The 17098-nt window shown below is 41.7% G+C and overlaps 1 protein-coding gene across 2 annotated transcripts in view; it reads left to right on the top strand.

Moving 5' to 3' along the window:
- Positions 1-17098, top strand: part of eef1b2 (eukaryotic translation elongation factor 1 beta 2) — a 34621-nt gene that overhangs the window by 13961 nt on the left and 3562 nt on the right. Inside the window, exons 5-7 of one of the 2 annotated variants that reach the window (XM_034179951.1) lie at positions 2289-2414; positions 12209-12276; positions 12370-12466. In XM_034179951.1, coding sequence (XP_034035842.1) covers positions 2289-2414; positions 12209-12276; positions 12370-12456 — 281 coding nt within the window. In that variant the 3' untranslated portion in view covers positions 12457-12466. Of the gene's footprint in view, positions 1-2288; positions 2415-12208; positions 12277-12369; positions 12467-17098 lie in introns of those variants that run through there. The other variant, XM_034179957.1, reaches the window with a different exon arrangement.

Genomic DNA, 17098 nt, shown 5'->3' with positions numbered 1-17098 from the left:
CCATTTGAAATGACTTTAGTTGTGTTATATCTGTGATCTGCTGTTTTTTCTACAAAATTAAACAACTGAATGAACATCCTCCGAGGCCGGTGATTCCATAATTTTTGCCAGGGGTTGTATGTTACAGCCTCATTCCAAAGTGGGGTAAAACTTTCACCCTCAAAGTTCTACACACAACACCCATAATGACACCATGAAGTTTTTTACATTTTTGCAGATATATTAAACATTAAAAACTAAGAAATCGCACATCCATAAGTATTCACAGCCTTTGCTCAATACTTTGTTGATGCACCTTTGGCAGCAATTCCAGCCTCAAGTCTTCTTCAATATGATGCCACAAGCTTGGTGCACCTATCTTTGGGCAGTTTGGTCCATTCCTCTTTGCAGCACCTCTAAAGCTCCATCAGGTTGGATGAGCGTCGGTGCACAGACATTTTCAGATCTCTAGAGCTGTTCAGTCAGATTCAGGTCTGGTCTCTGGCTGGGCCACTCAAGGACATTCACAGAGTTGTCCTGAAGCCACTCCTTTGATATCTTGGCTGTGTGCTTAGGGTCATTGTCCTGCTGAAAGATGAACCGTTGCCCCAGTCTGAGGTCTGGAGCGCTCAGAAGCAGGTTTTCATCCAGGATGTCTCTGTACATTGTTGTATTCATCTTTCCGTCAATCCTGACTAGTCTCCCAGTTCCTGCTGCTGAAAAACATCTGCACAGCATGATGCTGCCACCACCATGCTTCACTGTAGGGATGGTGCCTGGTTTCCTCCAAACATGACACCAAAGAGTTCAATCTTTGTCTCATCAGACCAGAGAATTTTGTTTCTCCTGGTCTGAGACTCCTTCAGGTGCCTTTTGTCAAACTCCAGGTGGGCTGCCATGTGCCTTTTACTAAGGAGTGGCTTCCATCTGGTCACTCTACCATACAGGCCTGATTGGTGGATTGCTGCAGAGATGGTTGTCCTTCTGGAAGGTTCTCCTCTCTACACAGAGGAATACTGGAGTTCTGACAGAGTGACTATCGGGTTCTTGGTCACCTCCCTGACTAAGGCCCTTCTCTCCTGATCGCTCAGTTTAGACGGGCGGCCAGCTCTAGGAAGAGTCCTGGTGGGTTTTTAGATATACCTTAGTATACACTATTATAGTTCTACCTTAGAACTGGAATATATTATAGAAGACATACCTTAGTGAATTTTAATGTCTATGGACAAAACTACAGAAAATGTCTAACTCCTCCAAAGAAGGGTGCACAGTCCCTTAAATAGCTGAAACCATAGACATCTTATAATAGACGGGTATTTTGGTCATGTGACCTGGTGCATTGAGCCGCCCATCTTTAAAGGTTGAAGCGCTGCAGCGGTCTCTCGCTGTCGGTGTTAAATGCATGTTCTGCACTTGTGATCACTGTCGATTCTCTGGTTGACTTCTCGGCCATTATTTACATTTAAGACGTCAAAACGGCCGAGATGAGTTTCCTCCGCAGGGTGGCTGGGCGCTCCCTTAGAGATAGGGTTAGGAGCTCGGAGCCGAGCCGCTGCTCCTCCATGTAGAAAGGAGTCAGTTGAGGTGGCTCGGACATCTTTTCCAGATGCTCCCTGGACGCCTTGCTGGAGAGGTGTTGCGGGCACGTCCCACTGGGAGGAGGCCCCGGGGAAGACCCAGGACACGCTGGAGGGACTACATCTCTTGGCTGGCTTGGGAACGCCTTGGGGTTCCCCCAGAGGCGCTGGAGGAGGTCTGTGTGGATCGGGAGGTCTGGGCGGCTTTGCTTGAGCTGCTGCCCCCGCGACCCGACTCCGGATAAAGCAGAAGAAAATGGATGGATGGATGGACGTAAAAACTTGTGCTTAGGTCAATTCAGATATGTAGATTTGATGTCTGAAGTCAGATTTATCATAACTGTTGATCATCCCTCCCTATAAGGCTGCAAATGGAGCAAAAAGTGGAGCTGCTGTCAATAGAAAACTGCTTTGAAGTGAAGGATTAGAACAAAATCATCCCGTGCTGGACTGCAGATACACATATAAAAAAATGAGTTTTTTTTTTTTTTTTAAAGAGCTCAGAAAACCTAAACTTGAATATTTGAGGGGAAACCATGAACATGAAGCTAAACACTAGCTGCCGTGATGAATCCTGTACTGTGATTGGCTGACTCGTGATGATGATGTAATCACCATCTTTCGGCTGAAGCCTGATGGACAGAATTATTTATCTGAGAGTCTGTAATAACTCTGCTTGGGGGCAGGGGGGATTGTGTTCCATGGTAACTGACTCCTCCCCTACGACCACAGAACCCGCCCTCATTGCGAAGTCATCAATATTGTTGGATGTGAAGCCGTGGGACGATGAGACGGACATGGAGAAGATGGAGGAGTGTGTCCGCAGCATCCAAATGGACGGGCTGGTCTGGGGACAGTGTAAGTTCATCCTGCAGTGCTGCATGCTGGGATATGTAGTTGGGTTGAATTTCTTTAGACTTGTCCAGCTTCAGGTGACACTTGGTCAGCGTGTTCTGATACTGGATCAGGTAACTAACAATTCATTTCTAGAAACGAGCACCAAAATTGGCACACATAATCCTTAGACATTAGTCTTCTGAAAAAACTGGGTATCCACTTGAATATTCAATCGCAGCCAGGTGTAGGGGTCAATTGAAGAATTACACGGGTCAAAATATAAAAATGTTCCAATCATATTAAACTACATCACATTTTGTGTCTAATCACAAAGATACCAGAAAGGTTTAGTTTGGACAATCTGACTGTGGTAAAAGCAGCAAGAATGGTGACAAGGGTCAACTTCAGTTTGTACAGGGGTCAGAGGTTAAAGTTGCTGTAATTTTGGTTAAAAAGTGATGCAAATTATTGGTTGAGCTAATGGGATTAATAAATGGAATAGTTTTGACTGTTAAATCTCTGTTCTGCAAGGTAAAGGTCAAACAATGGCAAGGATGCTTATTTGCCATCTTTGGATAGTTTGTCTTGTAAATTCTTGCCGTCTAAAAGAACGCTCTTATAAAAGTAGTAAATGCGCAACGTCTCAATGTTCCAGACAATTTCCTGCCTGCTTCCTGCGCCAAATCTCAGCATCGTTAAACAAATTTTCTACCTCGTCAGTTTCTCGTTTATTTCCAATATTACACAAGATACAGTAGTGTTCAGAATAATAGTAGTGCTATGTGACTAAAAAGATTAATCCAGGTTTTGAGTATATTTCTTATTGTTACATGGGAAACAAGGTACCAGTAGATTCTCACAAATCTAACAAGACCAAGCATTCATGATATGCACACTCTTAAGGCTATGAAATTGGGCTATTAGTAAAAAAAGTAGAAAAGGGGGTGTTCACAATAATAGTAGTGTGACATTCAGTCAGTGAGTTTGTCAATTTTGTGTAACAAACAGGTGTGAATCAGGTGTCCCCTATTTAAGGATGAAGCCAGCACCTGTTGAACATGCTTTTCTCTTTGAAAGCCTGAGGAAAATGGGACGTTCAAGACATTGTTCAGAAGAACAGCGTAGTTTGATTTAAAAAGTTGAACGGAGAGGGGAAAACTTATACGCAGGTGCAAAAAATTATAGGCTGTTCATCTACAATGATCTCCAATGCTTTAAATTGGCTTGCCTCTACTGGTTGGCTCTCACTGCGGTATTGTATCACTTCCTGTTACGGAGCACAGCGGTGTTTTTCTGTATCTGTTAGCTGTTTAATCTGCACAGTTACATTGATCTAGATAACTAGATAACGATTTGTTTCCCAGTGTAATCTTCACGTGCCTTAACTAAAGCACTCCCTCTGCTGAATCACCTCTAAATTATTTACACATTATTCACTTTGTGTGTTTTTAGGAATCCGCTAGCTTAGCGCAGCTACTAGGTCTTAGCCGGTTTAGCATGCCGGCTTCTCCTGTCTCTCCCGCACTTTTCTGCTCTGGGTGTGAAATGTTTAGTTATTCCTCGGCCTCCTTTAACAGTAATGGTACTTGTAATAAGTGTAGCTTATTCGTAGCTTTGGAGGCCAGGGTGGGCGAATTGGAGACTCGGCTCCGCACCGTGGAAAATTCTACAGCTAGCCAGGCCCCTGTAGTCGGTGCGGACCAGGGTAGCTTAGCCGCCGTTAGTTGCCTTCCAGCAGATCCCGAGCAGCCGGGAAAGCAGGCTGACTGGGTGACTGTGAGGAGGAAGCGTAGCCCTAAACAGAAGCCCCGTGTACACCGCCAACCCGTTCACATCTCTAACCGTTTTTCCCCACTCGGCGACACACCCGCCGAGTATCAAACTCTGGTTATTGGCGACTCTGTTTTGAGAAATGTGAAGTTAGCGACACCAGCAACCATAGTCAATTGTCTTCCGGGGGCCAGAGCAGGCGACATTGAAGGAAATTTGAAACTGCTGGCTAAGGCTAAACATAAATTTGGTAAGATTGTAATTCACGTCGGCAGTAATAACACCCGGTTATGCCAGTCGGAGGTCAGTAAAATTAACATTGAATCGGTGTGTAACTTTGCAAAAACAATGTCGGACTCTGTAGTTTTCTCTGGGCCCCTCCCCAATCTGACCGGGAGTGACATGTTTAGCCGCATGTTCTCCCTGAATTGCTGGCTGTCTGAGTGGTGTCCAAAAAATGAGGTGGGCTTCATAGATAATTGGCAAAGCTTCTGGGGAAAACCTGGTCTTGTTAGGAGAGACGGCATCCATCCCACTTTGGATGGAGCAGCTCTCATTTCTAGAAATCTGGCCAGTTTTATTAAATCCTCCAAACCGTGACTATCCAGGGTTGGGACCAGGAAGCAGAGTTGTAGTCTTACACACCTCTTCTCTCCCCCTGCCATCCCCTCATTACCCCATCCCTGTAGAGACGGTGCCTGCTCCCAGACCACGAATAACCATCAAAAATCTATTTAAGCATAAAAATTCAAAAAGAAAAAATAATATAGCACCTTCAACTGCACCACAGACTAAAACAGTTAAATGTGGTCTATTAAACATTAGGTCTCTCTCTTCTAAGTCCCTGTTGGTAAATGATATAATAATTGATCAACGTATTGATTTATTCTGCCTTACAGAAACCTGGTTACAACAGGATGAATATGTTAGTTTAAATGAGTCAACACCCCCGAGTCACACTAACTGTCAGAATGCTCGTAGCACGGGCGGAGGATTAGCAGCAATCTTCCACTCCAGTTTATTAATTAATCCAAAACCCAGACAGAGCTTTAATTCATTTGAAAGCTTGACTCTTAGTCTTGTCCATCCAATTGGAAGTCCCAAAAACCAGTTTTATTTGTTATCTATCGTCCACCTGGTCGTTACTGTGAGTTTCTCTGTGAATTTTCAGACCTTTTGTCTGACTTAGTGCTTAGCTCAGATAAGATAATTATAGTGGGCGATTTTAGCATCCACACAGATGCTGAGAATGACAGCCTCAACACTGCATTTAATCTATTATTAGACTCTATTGGCTTTGCTCAAAAAGTAAATGAGTCCACCCACCACTTTAATCATATCTTAGATCTTGTTCTGATTTATGGTATGGAAATAGAAGACTTAACAGTATTCCCTGAAAACTCCCTTCTGTCTGATCATTTCTTAATAACATTTACATTTACTCTGATGGACTACCCAGCAGTGGGGAATAGGTTTCATTACACTAGAAGTCTTTCAGAAAGCGCTGTAACTAGGTTTAAGGATATGATTCCTTCTTTATGTTCTCTAATGCCATATACCAACACAGTGCAGAGTAGCTACCTAAACTCTGTAAGTGAGATAGAGTATCTCGTCAATAGTTTTACATCCTCATTGAAGACAACTTTGGATGCTGTAGCTCCTCTAAAAAAGAGAGCTTTAAATCAGAAGTGCCTGACTCTGTGGTATAACTCACAAACTCGTAGCTTAAAGCAGATAACCCGTAAGTTGGAGAGGAAATGGCGTCTCACTAATTTAGAAGATCTTCACTTAGCCTGGAAAAAGAGTCTGTTGCTCTATAAAAAAGCCCTCCGTAAAGCTAGGACATCTTACTACTCATCACTAATTGAAGAAAATAAGAACAACCCCAGGTTTCTTTTCAGCACTGTAGCCAGGCTGACAAAGACTCAGAGCTCTATTGAGCTGAGTATTCCATTAACTTTAACTAGTATTGACTTCGTGACTTTCTTTGCTAATAAAATTCTAACTATTAGAGAAAAAAATTACTCATAACCATCCCAAAGACATATCGTTATCTTTGGCTGCTTTCAGTGATGCCGGTATTTGGTTAGACTCTTTCTCTGATTGTTCTGTCTGAGTTATTTTCATTAGTTACTTCATCCAAACCATCAACATGTTTATTAGACCCCATTCCTACCAGGCTGCTCAAGGAAGCCCTACCATTATTTAATACTTCGATCTTAAATATGATCAATCTATCTTTATTAGTTGGCTAAGTACTACAGGCTTTTAAGGTGGCAGTAATTAAACCATTACTTTAAAAGCCATCACTTGACCCAGCTATCTTAGCTAATTATAGGCCAATCTCCAACCTTCCTTTTCTCTCAAAAATTCTTGAAAGGGTAGTTGTAAAACAGCTAACTGATCATCTGCAGAGGAATGGTCTATTTGAAGAGTTTTAGTCAGGTTTTAGAATTCATCATAGTACAGAAACAGCATTAGTGAAGGTTACAAATGATCTTCTTATGGCCTCAGACAGTGGACTCATCTCTGCTTGTTCTGTTAGACCTCAGTGCTGCTTTTGATACTGTTGACCATAAAATTTTATTACAGAGATTAGAGCATGCCATAGGTATTAAAGACACTGCGCTGCAGTGGTTTGAATCATATTTATCTAATAGATTACAATTTGTTCATCTAAATGGGGAATCTTCTTCACAGACTAAAGTTAATTATGGAGTTCCACAAGGTTCTGTGCTAGGACCAATTTTATTCACTTTATACATGCTTCCCTTAGGCAGTATTATTAGACGGTATTGCTTAAATTTTCATTGTTACGCAGATGATACCCAGCTTTATCTATCCATGAAGCCAGAGGACACACACCAATTAGCTAAACTGCAGGATTGTTTTACAGACATAAAGACATGGATGACCTCTAATTTCCTGCTTTTAAATTCAGATCAAACTGAAGTTATTGTACTTGGCCCCACAAATCTTAGAAACATGGTGTCTAACCAGATCCTTACTCTGGATGGCATTACCCTGACCTCTAGTAATACTGTGAGAAATCTTGTAGTCATTTTTGATCAGGATATGTCCTTCAATGTGCATATTAAGCAAATATGTAGGACTGTTCTTTTACGTTTGCGCAGTATCTCTAAAATTAGAACGGTCTTGTCTCAGAGTGATGCTGAAGAACTAATTCATGCATTTATTTCCTCTAGGCTGGACTATGGTTCAATTCAAAATGCTGCAGCTAGAGTACTGACAGGGACTAGAAGGAGAGAGCATATCTCACCCGTGTTGGCCTCTCTTCATTGGCTTCCTGTTAATTCTAGAATAGAATTTAAAATTCTTCTTCTTACTTATAAGGTTTTGAATAATCAGGTCCCATCTTATCTTAGGGACCTCGTAGTACCATATCACCCCAATAGAGCGCTTCGCTCTCAGACTGCAGGCTTACTTGTAGTTCCTAGGGTTTGTAAGAGTAGAATGGGAGGCAGAGCCTTCAGCTTTCAGGCTCCTCTCCTGTGGAACCAGCTCCCAATTCAGATCAGGGAGACAGACACCCTCTCTACTTTTAAGATTAGGCTTAAAACTTTCCTTTTTGCTAAAGCTTATAGTTAGGGCTGGATCAGGTGACCCTGAACCATCCCTTAGTTATGCTGCTATAGACTTAGACTGCTGGGGGGTTCCCATGATGCACTGAGTGTTTCTTTCTCTTTTTGCTCCGTATGCACCACTCTGCATTTAATCATTAGTGATCGATCTCTGCTCCCCTCCACAGCATGTCTTTTTCCTGGTTCTCTCCCTCAGCCCCAACCAGTCCCAGCAGAAGACTGCCCCTCCCTGAGCCTGGTTCTGCTGGAGGTTTTTTCCTGTTAAAAGGGAGTTTTTCCTTCCCACTGTCGCCAAGTGCTTGCTCACAGGGGGTCGTTTTGACCGTTGGGGTTTTTCCGTAATTATTGTATGGCTTTTGCCTTACAATATAAAGCGCCTTGGGGCAACTGTTTGTTGTGATTTGGCGCTATATAAATAAAGTTGATTTGATTTAAAATGGACAAAAAAAAAAAACAGACACTTGGAAGAAAACGGAAAACAACCATCAAAATGGATAGAAGAATAACCAGAATGGCAAAGGCTCACCCATTGATCAGCTCCAGGATGATCAAAGACAGTCTGGAGTTACCTGTAAGTGCTGTGACAGTTAGATGCCTGTGTGAAGCTAATTTATTTGCAAGAATCCCCTGCAAAGTCCCTCTGTTAAATAAGACATGTGCAGAAGAGGTTGCAAATTTGCCAAAGAACACATCAACTGGCCTAAAGAGAAATGGAGGAATATTTTGTGGACTGAGAGTAAAATTGTTCTTTTTGGGTCCAAGGGCCACAGACAGTTTGTGAGATGACCCCCAAACTCTGAATTCAAGCCACAGTTCACAGTGAAGACAGTGAAGCATGGTGGTGCAAGCATCATGATATGGGCATGTTTCTCCTACTATGGTGTTGGGCCTATATATCACATACCAGGTATCATGGATCAGTTTGGATATGTCAAAATACTTGAAAAGGCCATGTTGCCTTATGCTGAAGAGGACATGCCCTTGAAATGGGTGTTTCAACAAGACAGTGACCCCAAGCACACTAGTAAACAAGCAAAATCTTGGTTCCAAACCAACAAAATTAATGCCTCGCAGATGTGAAGAAATCATGAAAAACTGTGGTTATACAACTAAATACTAGTTTAGTGATTCACAGGATTGATAAAAAAAGCAGTTTGAACATAATAGTTTTGAGTTTGTAGCGTCAACAGCAGATGCTACTATTATTGTGAACACCCCCTTTTCTACTTTTTTTTTTTTTTCTAATAGCCCAATTTCATAGCCTTAAAAGTGTGCATATCATGAATGCTTGGTCTTGTTGGATTTATGAGAATCTACTGGTACCTTGTTTCCCATGTAACAATAAGAAATATACTCAAAACCTGGATTAATCTTTTTAGTCACATAGCACTACTATTATTCTGAACACTACTGTAAATACAGGTATGGCAATAGTTTAACTCTGTAATTTAAAGAAGTAAATTCTGTGATATTTTGGTATTGTTGTATGGTGTAAGGTTGGGTATTGAAACCCGGTTGTCTTCGGGTATCGTTAAGAAATGAGTTGATCCACTGACATCAATAAGCTTTTGCTTAATGGTTCCCTTATTGGTTCTTCAGAGTGGCCGTTGTTTTGGGGGGTGTTTATCGGGTAAATGATCAAGTCTCTACTTTGATTACCGAACCCCTGCAGGGTCTGTAATCAACCGTTTATGCAGAGCGGCTCTTCATTGAAGCATTGATCCAACCCGCTGCTTTGTTGGTTTTATTTTGCTTTATCTTAATTTTTCCCTGCTAAAACCCCAAAGAGCACATGTCAGTTTAATATAAAAAAAAGGTAAATATTACACAGACCTATTATGGTCTTCTGAAACAGTTGATGTATTTTCTAACTTAAAAACTGGACCGATGCTAACACGTTAGCATTAAGCTGTTCGCATCTCAGCATGTTTGTGTGCATTTGTTTTCTGTATAATTAATGGGTCAGCGTTTGTTGTCGTAAAAGTCAAATGTATTACAAATTGTAATTTTTTTAATTTGTTTATATATTAACAATAATAGTAATAACTAATAATGCTACAATACAATTTTAGAGAGAGACAAAAAGAACCTGATTAAAAACACAACAGAAAATAAACCCAACTAACGAACATAAATAAATATAGAAATGTTTCCTGTGAATACCTAGTGACAATGTGTTAATTTCTTCAGTGATTTCCTCCAGAACTATCTGCCAAACTAGAAAACTGCTGCATCCTAGTAAGAGCAGAATACTACTGGAATGAATTTGAATAAGGAAAGTTGGGTTTTTTCTCACTAAATGGATGCTGCACTCACTGCAGTTTATTGTCTGGAATAGATATAGAGAGATAAGTACTTTATTAATCCCCTCATGGAGTTGTCGAACAGTAGCAATCTGGTTTTAAAAGACAAAGACAATAAATATATAAAAGTAGTAAAAAAAAAAACGGAACATAACCCCCCCACACAGACAGCTAAATCAGCGATAGTCACTGTGGGCTCGAATAGCAGCAGGAATGAAGGATCCTGAAGCGCTCTGTCCTACACTGAATGGACAGGAAGTGCTCAGATCTGTTACTCCTCTGGATGGACAGAGTCTCATGCAGATGGTGTTTGTTATTGAGGATTGCCTGCACCTTCCGCCTCCTACATCTCTCCGCAGCTGCCCCCACAGTGTCCAGTGATCCCCCGATCACTGACTGCACCCTCTTAACCAGCTTATCCAGCTTCTTGCAGTTTCTGGCAGAGACACTATTGCCCCAACACACCACAGCAAAGAACAGGACAGCCGCGACAACAGTGATAGAACGTGCAAACGGGAACATAGTCCCCGTTTGCATTTCAGAGCTTCTAGAATTCAAAACATTTTCATGCGGGTGGTGGTGTGTGTGTATGTTTTTTTTTTTGTTTTTTTTTTTCCAGGTAAATATGTTTAGTAATGCATATTAACAGGTGGCGGTAACAAGCAAACATGCTGGTGGTAACAGGTGGTGATATGGTTATTCCATTTTTAGAATTGTTTTATAAACTATTCTTATATTGTGTACATGCTCCTACAGTGTGATACAACATGCATTCAAAAGCCATGTTGTATCACACTGCGTGAGATCACAAAAGAAATTTAACAGCTGTTTCAGGTCCAAATTTAGTCCAAAGAATGCACCACAGGGCAGTTGTCAAAATCCCCCCCCATTTTCCACATGCCTACAACGTTTGGGCTATCTTTTGCTGTCTTGAATATTATAAATGAATCACATTGCTGTCTTTTTTTTCTCTCTCTCTCCTAAGCATCCATGCAATGGCGTCTGTTGGCTTCTATGATGTGACCTTTGTTACCCTGTAATGTGACAACTAAGCCTGACGCATGGTGCTAACTGTTGCCTTTTAAAACCCTATTAACCAACAATTTGTCACGTTTTACAATATTTGGAGCAACTTTACCTTCTGACACCTGTACAAACTGAAATTGACCTTTGTCACCATTCTTGCTGTTTGTACTCTGTAACATTCAGTCATACCTTTGCGGAATACTTATGTTCAGACACATAATGTAGTGTAGCTTTCAACATGATTGGAACGTTTTTTAAATTTTGACCCTGGCCTCCTATTGAAAGTTCAAGTGTCTACCCCCCCCCCCCCCCCCCCCAAAAAAAGAGTGACGTTTAAGGAGTATTTGTGCCAACTTTGGTGCTTGTTTTACCATTTGAAGGATTCCTCTGTAAATATTCTGTTACCTGCTGCACTGTGAAGGGTCTGTTGTAGAACATGACCTGGTGCTGTAGTCTTCTGAATCCATTAACACCTCCAAGTGTTGGTTCTGGATTTGGCTCAAACCAAATATCACTTGAACTTGTATTGCTTCACTTAATGTCTGAGGAAGGAGGTCACTGATTGTGTGTTTTTGTAAATGTAGATTTGAAAAGCTGGAGATGGGTCCATTAAGTAACTGGACAAACTGGGGCTCATTTTTAATAAATGGATAAACTTGTTACTGGACACATCTTGGACTAGTCACTAAGAAGTGTTGGGAACTTGAAGCAGTCTTTCAGGAGGCCTTGTAGACAGATTGGGGGCCACAGAGGTTCACAGCAGCAGTTTTGTTTTTTTTCTGTGCTGGAATTTTCAAGCTGCCTGACTCACTGATTTTTGATTTCTTTATTATTTTTAAGGGGTATAATTTTTAGAATCCTGGACCCAGTTTGAGTGGACAGGCTGCCACTCAACTATAACTTGTCCTTTTCAGTTTATTTCTAACCAGGTCAGGTGTTCTTGGTTAAATCCAGGCTGCCTGTCTGTCCGTGATGATCTAATCACCATCTTTCGGCTGACGCTGTGATGGAAACTCTCTGATCTGAGGACGCTAATCTTCTGGTTCCATCACAGCGCCCCCTGCTGGCTGAAACCTCGCTAATGGTGTTTCTTGTCCCTCTGGTGTTCTTGCAGCCAAACTGGTTCCGGTGGGTTACGGCATCAAGAAGCTGCAGATTGGCTGCGTGGTTGAGGATGATAAGGTGACTCTTTGTTCATTGATTGAAATTGATCGGACGTATTGATCGAAATTGATCGGACGTATTGATCTGTGCTAACTGCTGCTGTTGCTACAGGTGGGGACGGACATTCTGGAGGAGCAGATCACAGCTTTTGAGGATTTTGTTCAGTCCATGGATGTAGCTGCTTTCAATAAAATCTGAGATGAAAAATAAGCCGTTTGAAGACTAATTTCTCGTGACACCTGAATGTTGTCTGGTCTGAGTGTCCAGGATCGAGGTCTCGGGGCTCTGCTGTGCAGCGTGTTGTAGTCAGTCCTGTGTATCTGTTCATGAACGATAAGGAAGAAACCCATTGGACAGACTACTGAGTTCATTCACTCAGCTCTTCGTGTTTCTTAGACAGTGTTGGGACTGTTTACACAGACTGCTACCTGCTGCTTTGGACTTGAACTAACAGTCTTTTTCAAGACTTTTTTACCTTTTTTTTTTAACTTTTTACTGTGCTCCAACGCCTAAGGAAGACCTCTAACGGTCGAAACATCGCGACGGAGCACTTTTATCAGCTAACTTTCATTAGCGTTGGCAGGCTAACTAGCTTGCTAACGCTTTCGTTTTTATTATTTTTTTTTTATTATTTTATTTTAGCACCGTTGTCGGCGTTGCCTGTGCTGCTTCATGGCCTGTTTGGTGCCTTGATTGGGGCACTCCTTCTGCTGAATCACCTCTGGATTATTTGCACATTATTCACGTGTGTTTTTGGGAATCCGCTAGCTTAGCGTAGCTACTAGCTCTTAGCCGATTAGCATGGCGGCTTCTCCTGTCTCTCCCGCACTTTTCTGCTCTGGGTGTGAAATGTTTAGTTATTCCTCGGCCTCCTTTAGCAGTAACGGTACTTGTAATAAGTGCAGCTTACTCGTAGCTTTGGAGGCCAGGCTGGGCGAAGTGGAGGCTCGGCTCCGCACCGTGGAAATTTCTACAGCTAGCCAGGCCCCTGTAGTCGGTGCGGACCAAGGTAGCTTAGCCGCCGTTAGTTCCCCCCTGGCAGATCCCGTGCAGTCGGGAAAGCAGGCTGACTGGGTGACTGTGAGGAGGAAGCGTAGCCCTAAACAGAAGCCCCGTGTACACCGTCAACCCGTTCACATCTCTAACCGTTTTTCCTCACTCGACGACACACCCGCCGAGGATCAAACTCTGGTTATTGGCGACTGTTTTGAGAAATGTGAAGTTAGCGACACCAGCAACCATTGTCAATTGTCTTCCGGGGGCCAGAGCAGGCGACATCGAAGGACATTTGAAATTGCTGGCTAAGGCTAAGCGTAAATTTGGTAAGATTGTAATTCACGTCGGCAGTAATGACACTCGGTTACGCCAATCGGAGGTCACTAAAATTAACATTAAATCGGTGTGTAACTTTGCAAAAACAATGTCGGACTCTGTTGTTTTCTCTGGGCCCCTCCCCAATCAGACCGGGAGTGACATGTTTAGCCGCATGTTCTCCTTGAATTGCTGGCTGTCTGAGTGGTGTCCAAAAAATGAGGTGGGCTTCATTGATAATTGGCAAAGCTTCTGGGGAAAACCTGGTCTTGTTAGGAGAGACGGCATCCATCCCACTTTGGATGGAGCAGCTCTCATTTCTAGAAATCTGGCCAATTTTTTGGGATCCTCCAAACTGTGACTATCCAGCGTTGGGACCAGGAGGCAGAGCTGTAGTCTTACACACCTCTCTGCAGCTTCTCTCCCCCTGCCATCTCCTCATTACCCCATCCCCGTAGAGACGGTGCCTGCTCCCAGACAACCAATAACCAGCAAAAATCTATTTAAGCATAAAAATTCAAAAAGAAAAAATAATATAGCACCTTCAACTGCACCACAGACTAAAACAGTTAAATGTGGTCTATTAAACATTAGGTCTCTCTCTTCTAAGTCCCTGTTAGTAAATGATATAATAATTGATCAACATATTGATTTATTCTGCCTAACAGAAACCTGGTTACAGCAGGATGAATATGTTAGTTTAAATGAGTCAACACCCCCGAGTCACACTAACTGTCAGAATGCTCGTAGCACGGGCCGGGGCGGAGGATTAGCAGCAATCTTCCATTCCAGCTTATTAATTAATCAAAAACCTAGACAGAGCTTTAATTCATTTGAAAGCTTGTCTCTTAGTCTTGTCCATCCAAATTGGAAGTCCCAAAAACCAGTTTTATTTGTTATTATCTATCGTCCACCTGGTCGTTACTGTGAGTTTCTCTGTGAATTTTCAGACCTTTTGTCTGACTTAGTGCTTAGCTCAGATAAGATAATTATAGTGGGCGATTTTAACATCCACACAGATGCTGAGAATGACAGCCTCAACACTGCATTTAATCTATTATTAGACTCTATCGGCTTTGCTCAAAAAGTAAATGAGTCCACCCACCACTTTAATCATATCTTAGATCTTGTTCTGACTTATGGTATGGAAATAGAAGACTTAACAGTATTCCCTGAAAACTCCCTTCTGTCTGATCATTTTTTAATAACATTTACATTTACCCTGATGGACTACCCTGCAGTGGGGAATAAGTTTCATTACACTAGAAGTCTTTCAGAAAGCGCTGTAACTAGGTTTAAGGATATGATTCCTTCTTTATGTTCTCTAATGTCATATACCAACACAGAGCAGAGTAGCTACCTAAACTCTGTAAGGGAGTTAGAGTATCTCGTCAATAGTTTTACATCCTCATTGAAGACAACTTTGGATGCTGTAGCTCCTCTGAAAAAGAGAGCTTTGAATCAGAAGTGTCTGACTCCGTGGTATAACTCACAAACTCGTAGCTTAAAGCAGATAACCCGTAAGTTGGAGAGGAAATGGCGTCTCACTAATTTAGAAGATCTTCACTTAGCCTGGAAAAAGAGTTTGTTGCTCTATAAGAAAGCCCTCCGTAAAGCTAGGACATCTTACTACTCATCACTAATTGAAGAAAATAAGAACAACCCCAGGTTTCTTTTCAGCACTGTAGCCAGGCTGACAAAGAGTCAGAGCTCTATTGAGCTGAGTATTCCATTAACTTTAACTAGTGATGACTTCATGACTTTCTTTGCTAACAAAATTTTGACTATTAGAGAAAAAATTACTCATAACCATCCCAAAGATGTATCGTTATCTTTGGCTGCTTTCAGTGATGCCGGTATTTGGTTAGACTCTTTGGTTAGAGTTATTTTCATTAGTTACTTCATCCAAACCATCAACATGTTTATTAGACCCCATTCCTGCCAGGCTGCTCAAGGAAGTCCTACCATTATTTAATGCTTCAATCTTAAATATGATCAATCTATCTTTGTTAGTTGGTTATGTACCACAGGCCTTTAAGGTGGCAGTAATTAAACCATTACTTAAAAAGCCATCACTTGACCCAGCTATCTTAGCTAATTATAGGCCAATCTCCAACCTTCCTTTTCTCTCAAAGATTCTTGAGAGGGTAGTTGTAAAACAGCTAACTGATCACCTGCAGAGGAATGGTCTATTTGAAGAGTTTCAGTCAGGTTTTAGAATTCATCATAGTACAGAAACAGCATTAGTGAAGGTTACAAATGATCTTCTTATGGCCTCAGACAGTGGACTCATCTCTGTGCTTGTTCTGTTGGACCTCAGTGCTGCTTTTGATACTGTTGACCATAAAATTTATTACAGAGATTAGAGCATGTCATAGGTATTAAAGGCACTGCGCTGCGGTGGTTTGAATCATATTTGTCTAATAGATTACAGTTTGTTCATGTAAATGGGGAATCTTCTTCACAGACTAAAGTTAATTATGGAGTTCCACAAGGTTCTGTGCTAGGACCAATTTTATTCACTTTATACATGCTTCCCTTGGGCAGCATTATTAGACGGTATTGCTTAAATTTTCATTGTTACGCAGATGATACCCAGCTTTATCTATCCATGAAGCCAGAGGATACACACCAATTAGCTAAACTGCAGGATTGTCTTACAGACATAAAGACATGGATGACCTCTAATTTCCTGCTTTTAAACTCAGATAAAACTGAAGTTATTGTACTTGGCCCCACAAATCTTAGAAGCATGGTGTCTAACCAGATCGTTACTCTGGATGGCATTACCCTGATCTCTGGTAATACTGCGAGAAATCTTGGAGTTATTTTTGATCAGGATATGTCATTCAAAGCGCATATTAAACAAATATGTAGGACTGCCTTTTTTCATTTACGCAATATCTCTAAAATCAGAAAGGTCTTGTCTCAGAGTGATGCTGAAAAACTAATTCATGCATTTATTTCCTCTAGGCTGGACTATTGTAATTCATTATTATCAGGTTGTCCTAAAAGTTCCCTAAAAAGCCTTCAGTTAATTCAAAATGCTGCAGCTAGAGTACTGACAGGGACTAGAAGGAGAGAGCATATCTCACCCATATTGGCCTCTCTTCATTGGCTTCCTGTTAATTCTAGAATAGAATTTAAAATTCTTCTTCTTACTTATAAGGTTTTGAATAATCAGGTCCCATCTTATCTTAGGGACCTCGTAGTACCATATTACCCCATTAGAGCGCTTCGCTCTCAGACTGCGGGCTTACTTGTAGTTCCTAGAGTAGAATGGGAGGCAGAGCCTTCAGCTTTCAGGCTCCTCTCCTGTGGAACCAGCTCCCAATTCAGATCAGGGAGACAGACACCCTCTCTACTTTTAAGATTAGGCTTAAAACTTTCCTTTTCGCTAAGGCTTATAGTTAGGGCTGGATCGGGTGACCCTGGACCATCCCTTGGTTATGTTGCTTTAGACGTAGACTGTGGGGGGGTTCCCATGATGCACTGTTTCTTTCTTTTTTTGCTCCGTATGCATCGCTCT

Source organism: Thalassophryne amazonica, chromosome 1 (assembly GCF_902500255.1).
Source record: "Thalassophryne amazonica chromosome 1, fThaAma1.1, whole genome shotgun sequence".
NCBI lineage: Eukaryota > Metazoa > Chordata > Actinopteri > Batrachoidiformes > Batrachoididae > Thalassophryne > Thalassophryne amazonica.
This window is presented reverse-complemented; position numbering and strand designations above follow the sequence as displayed.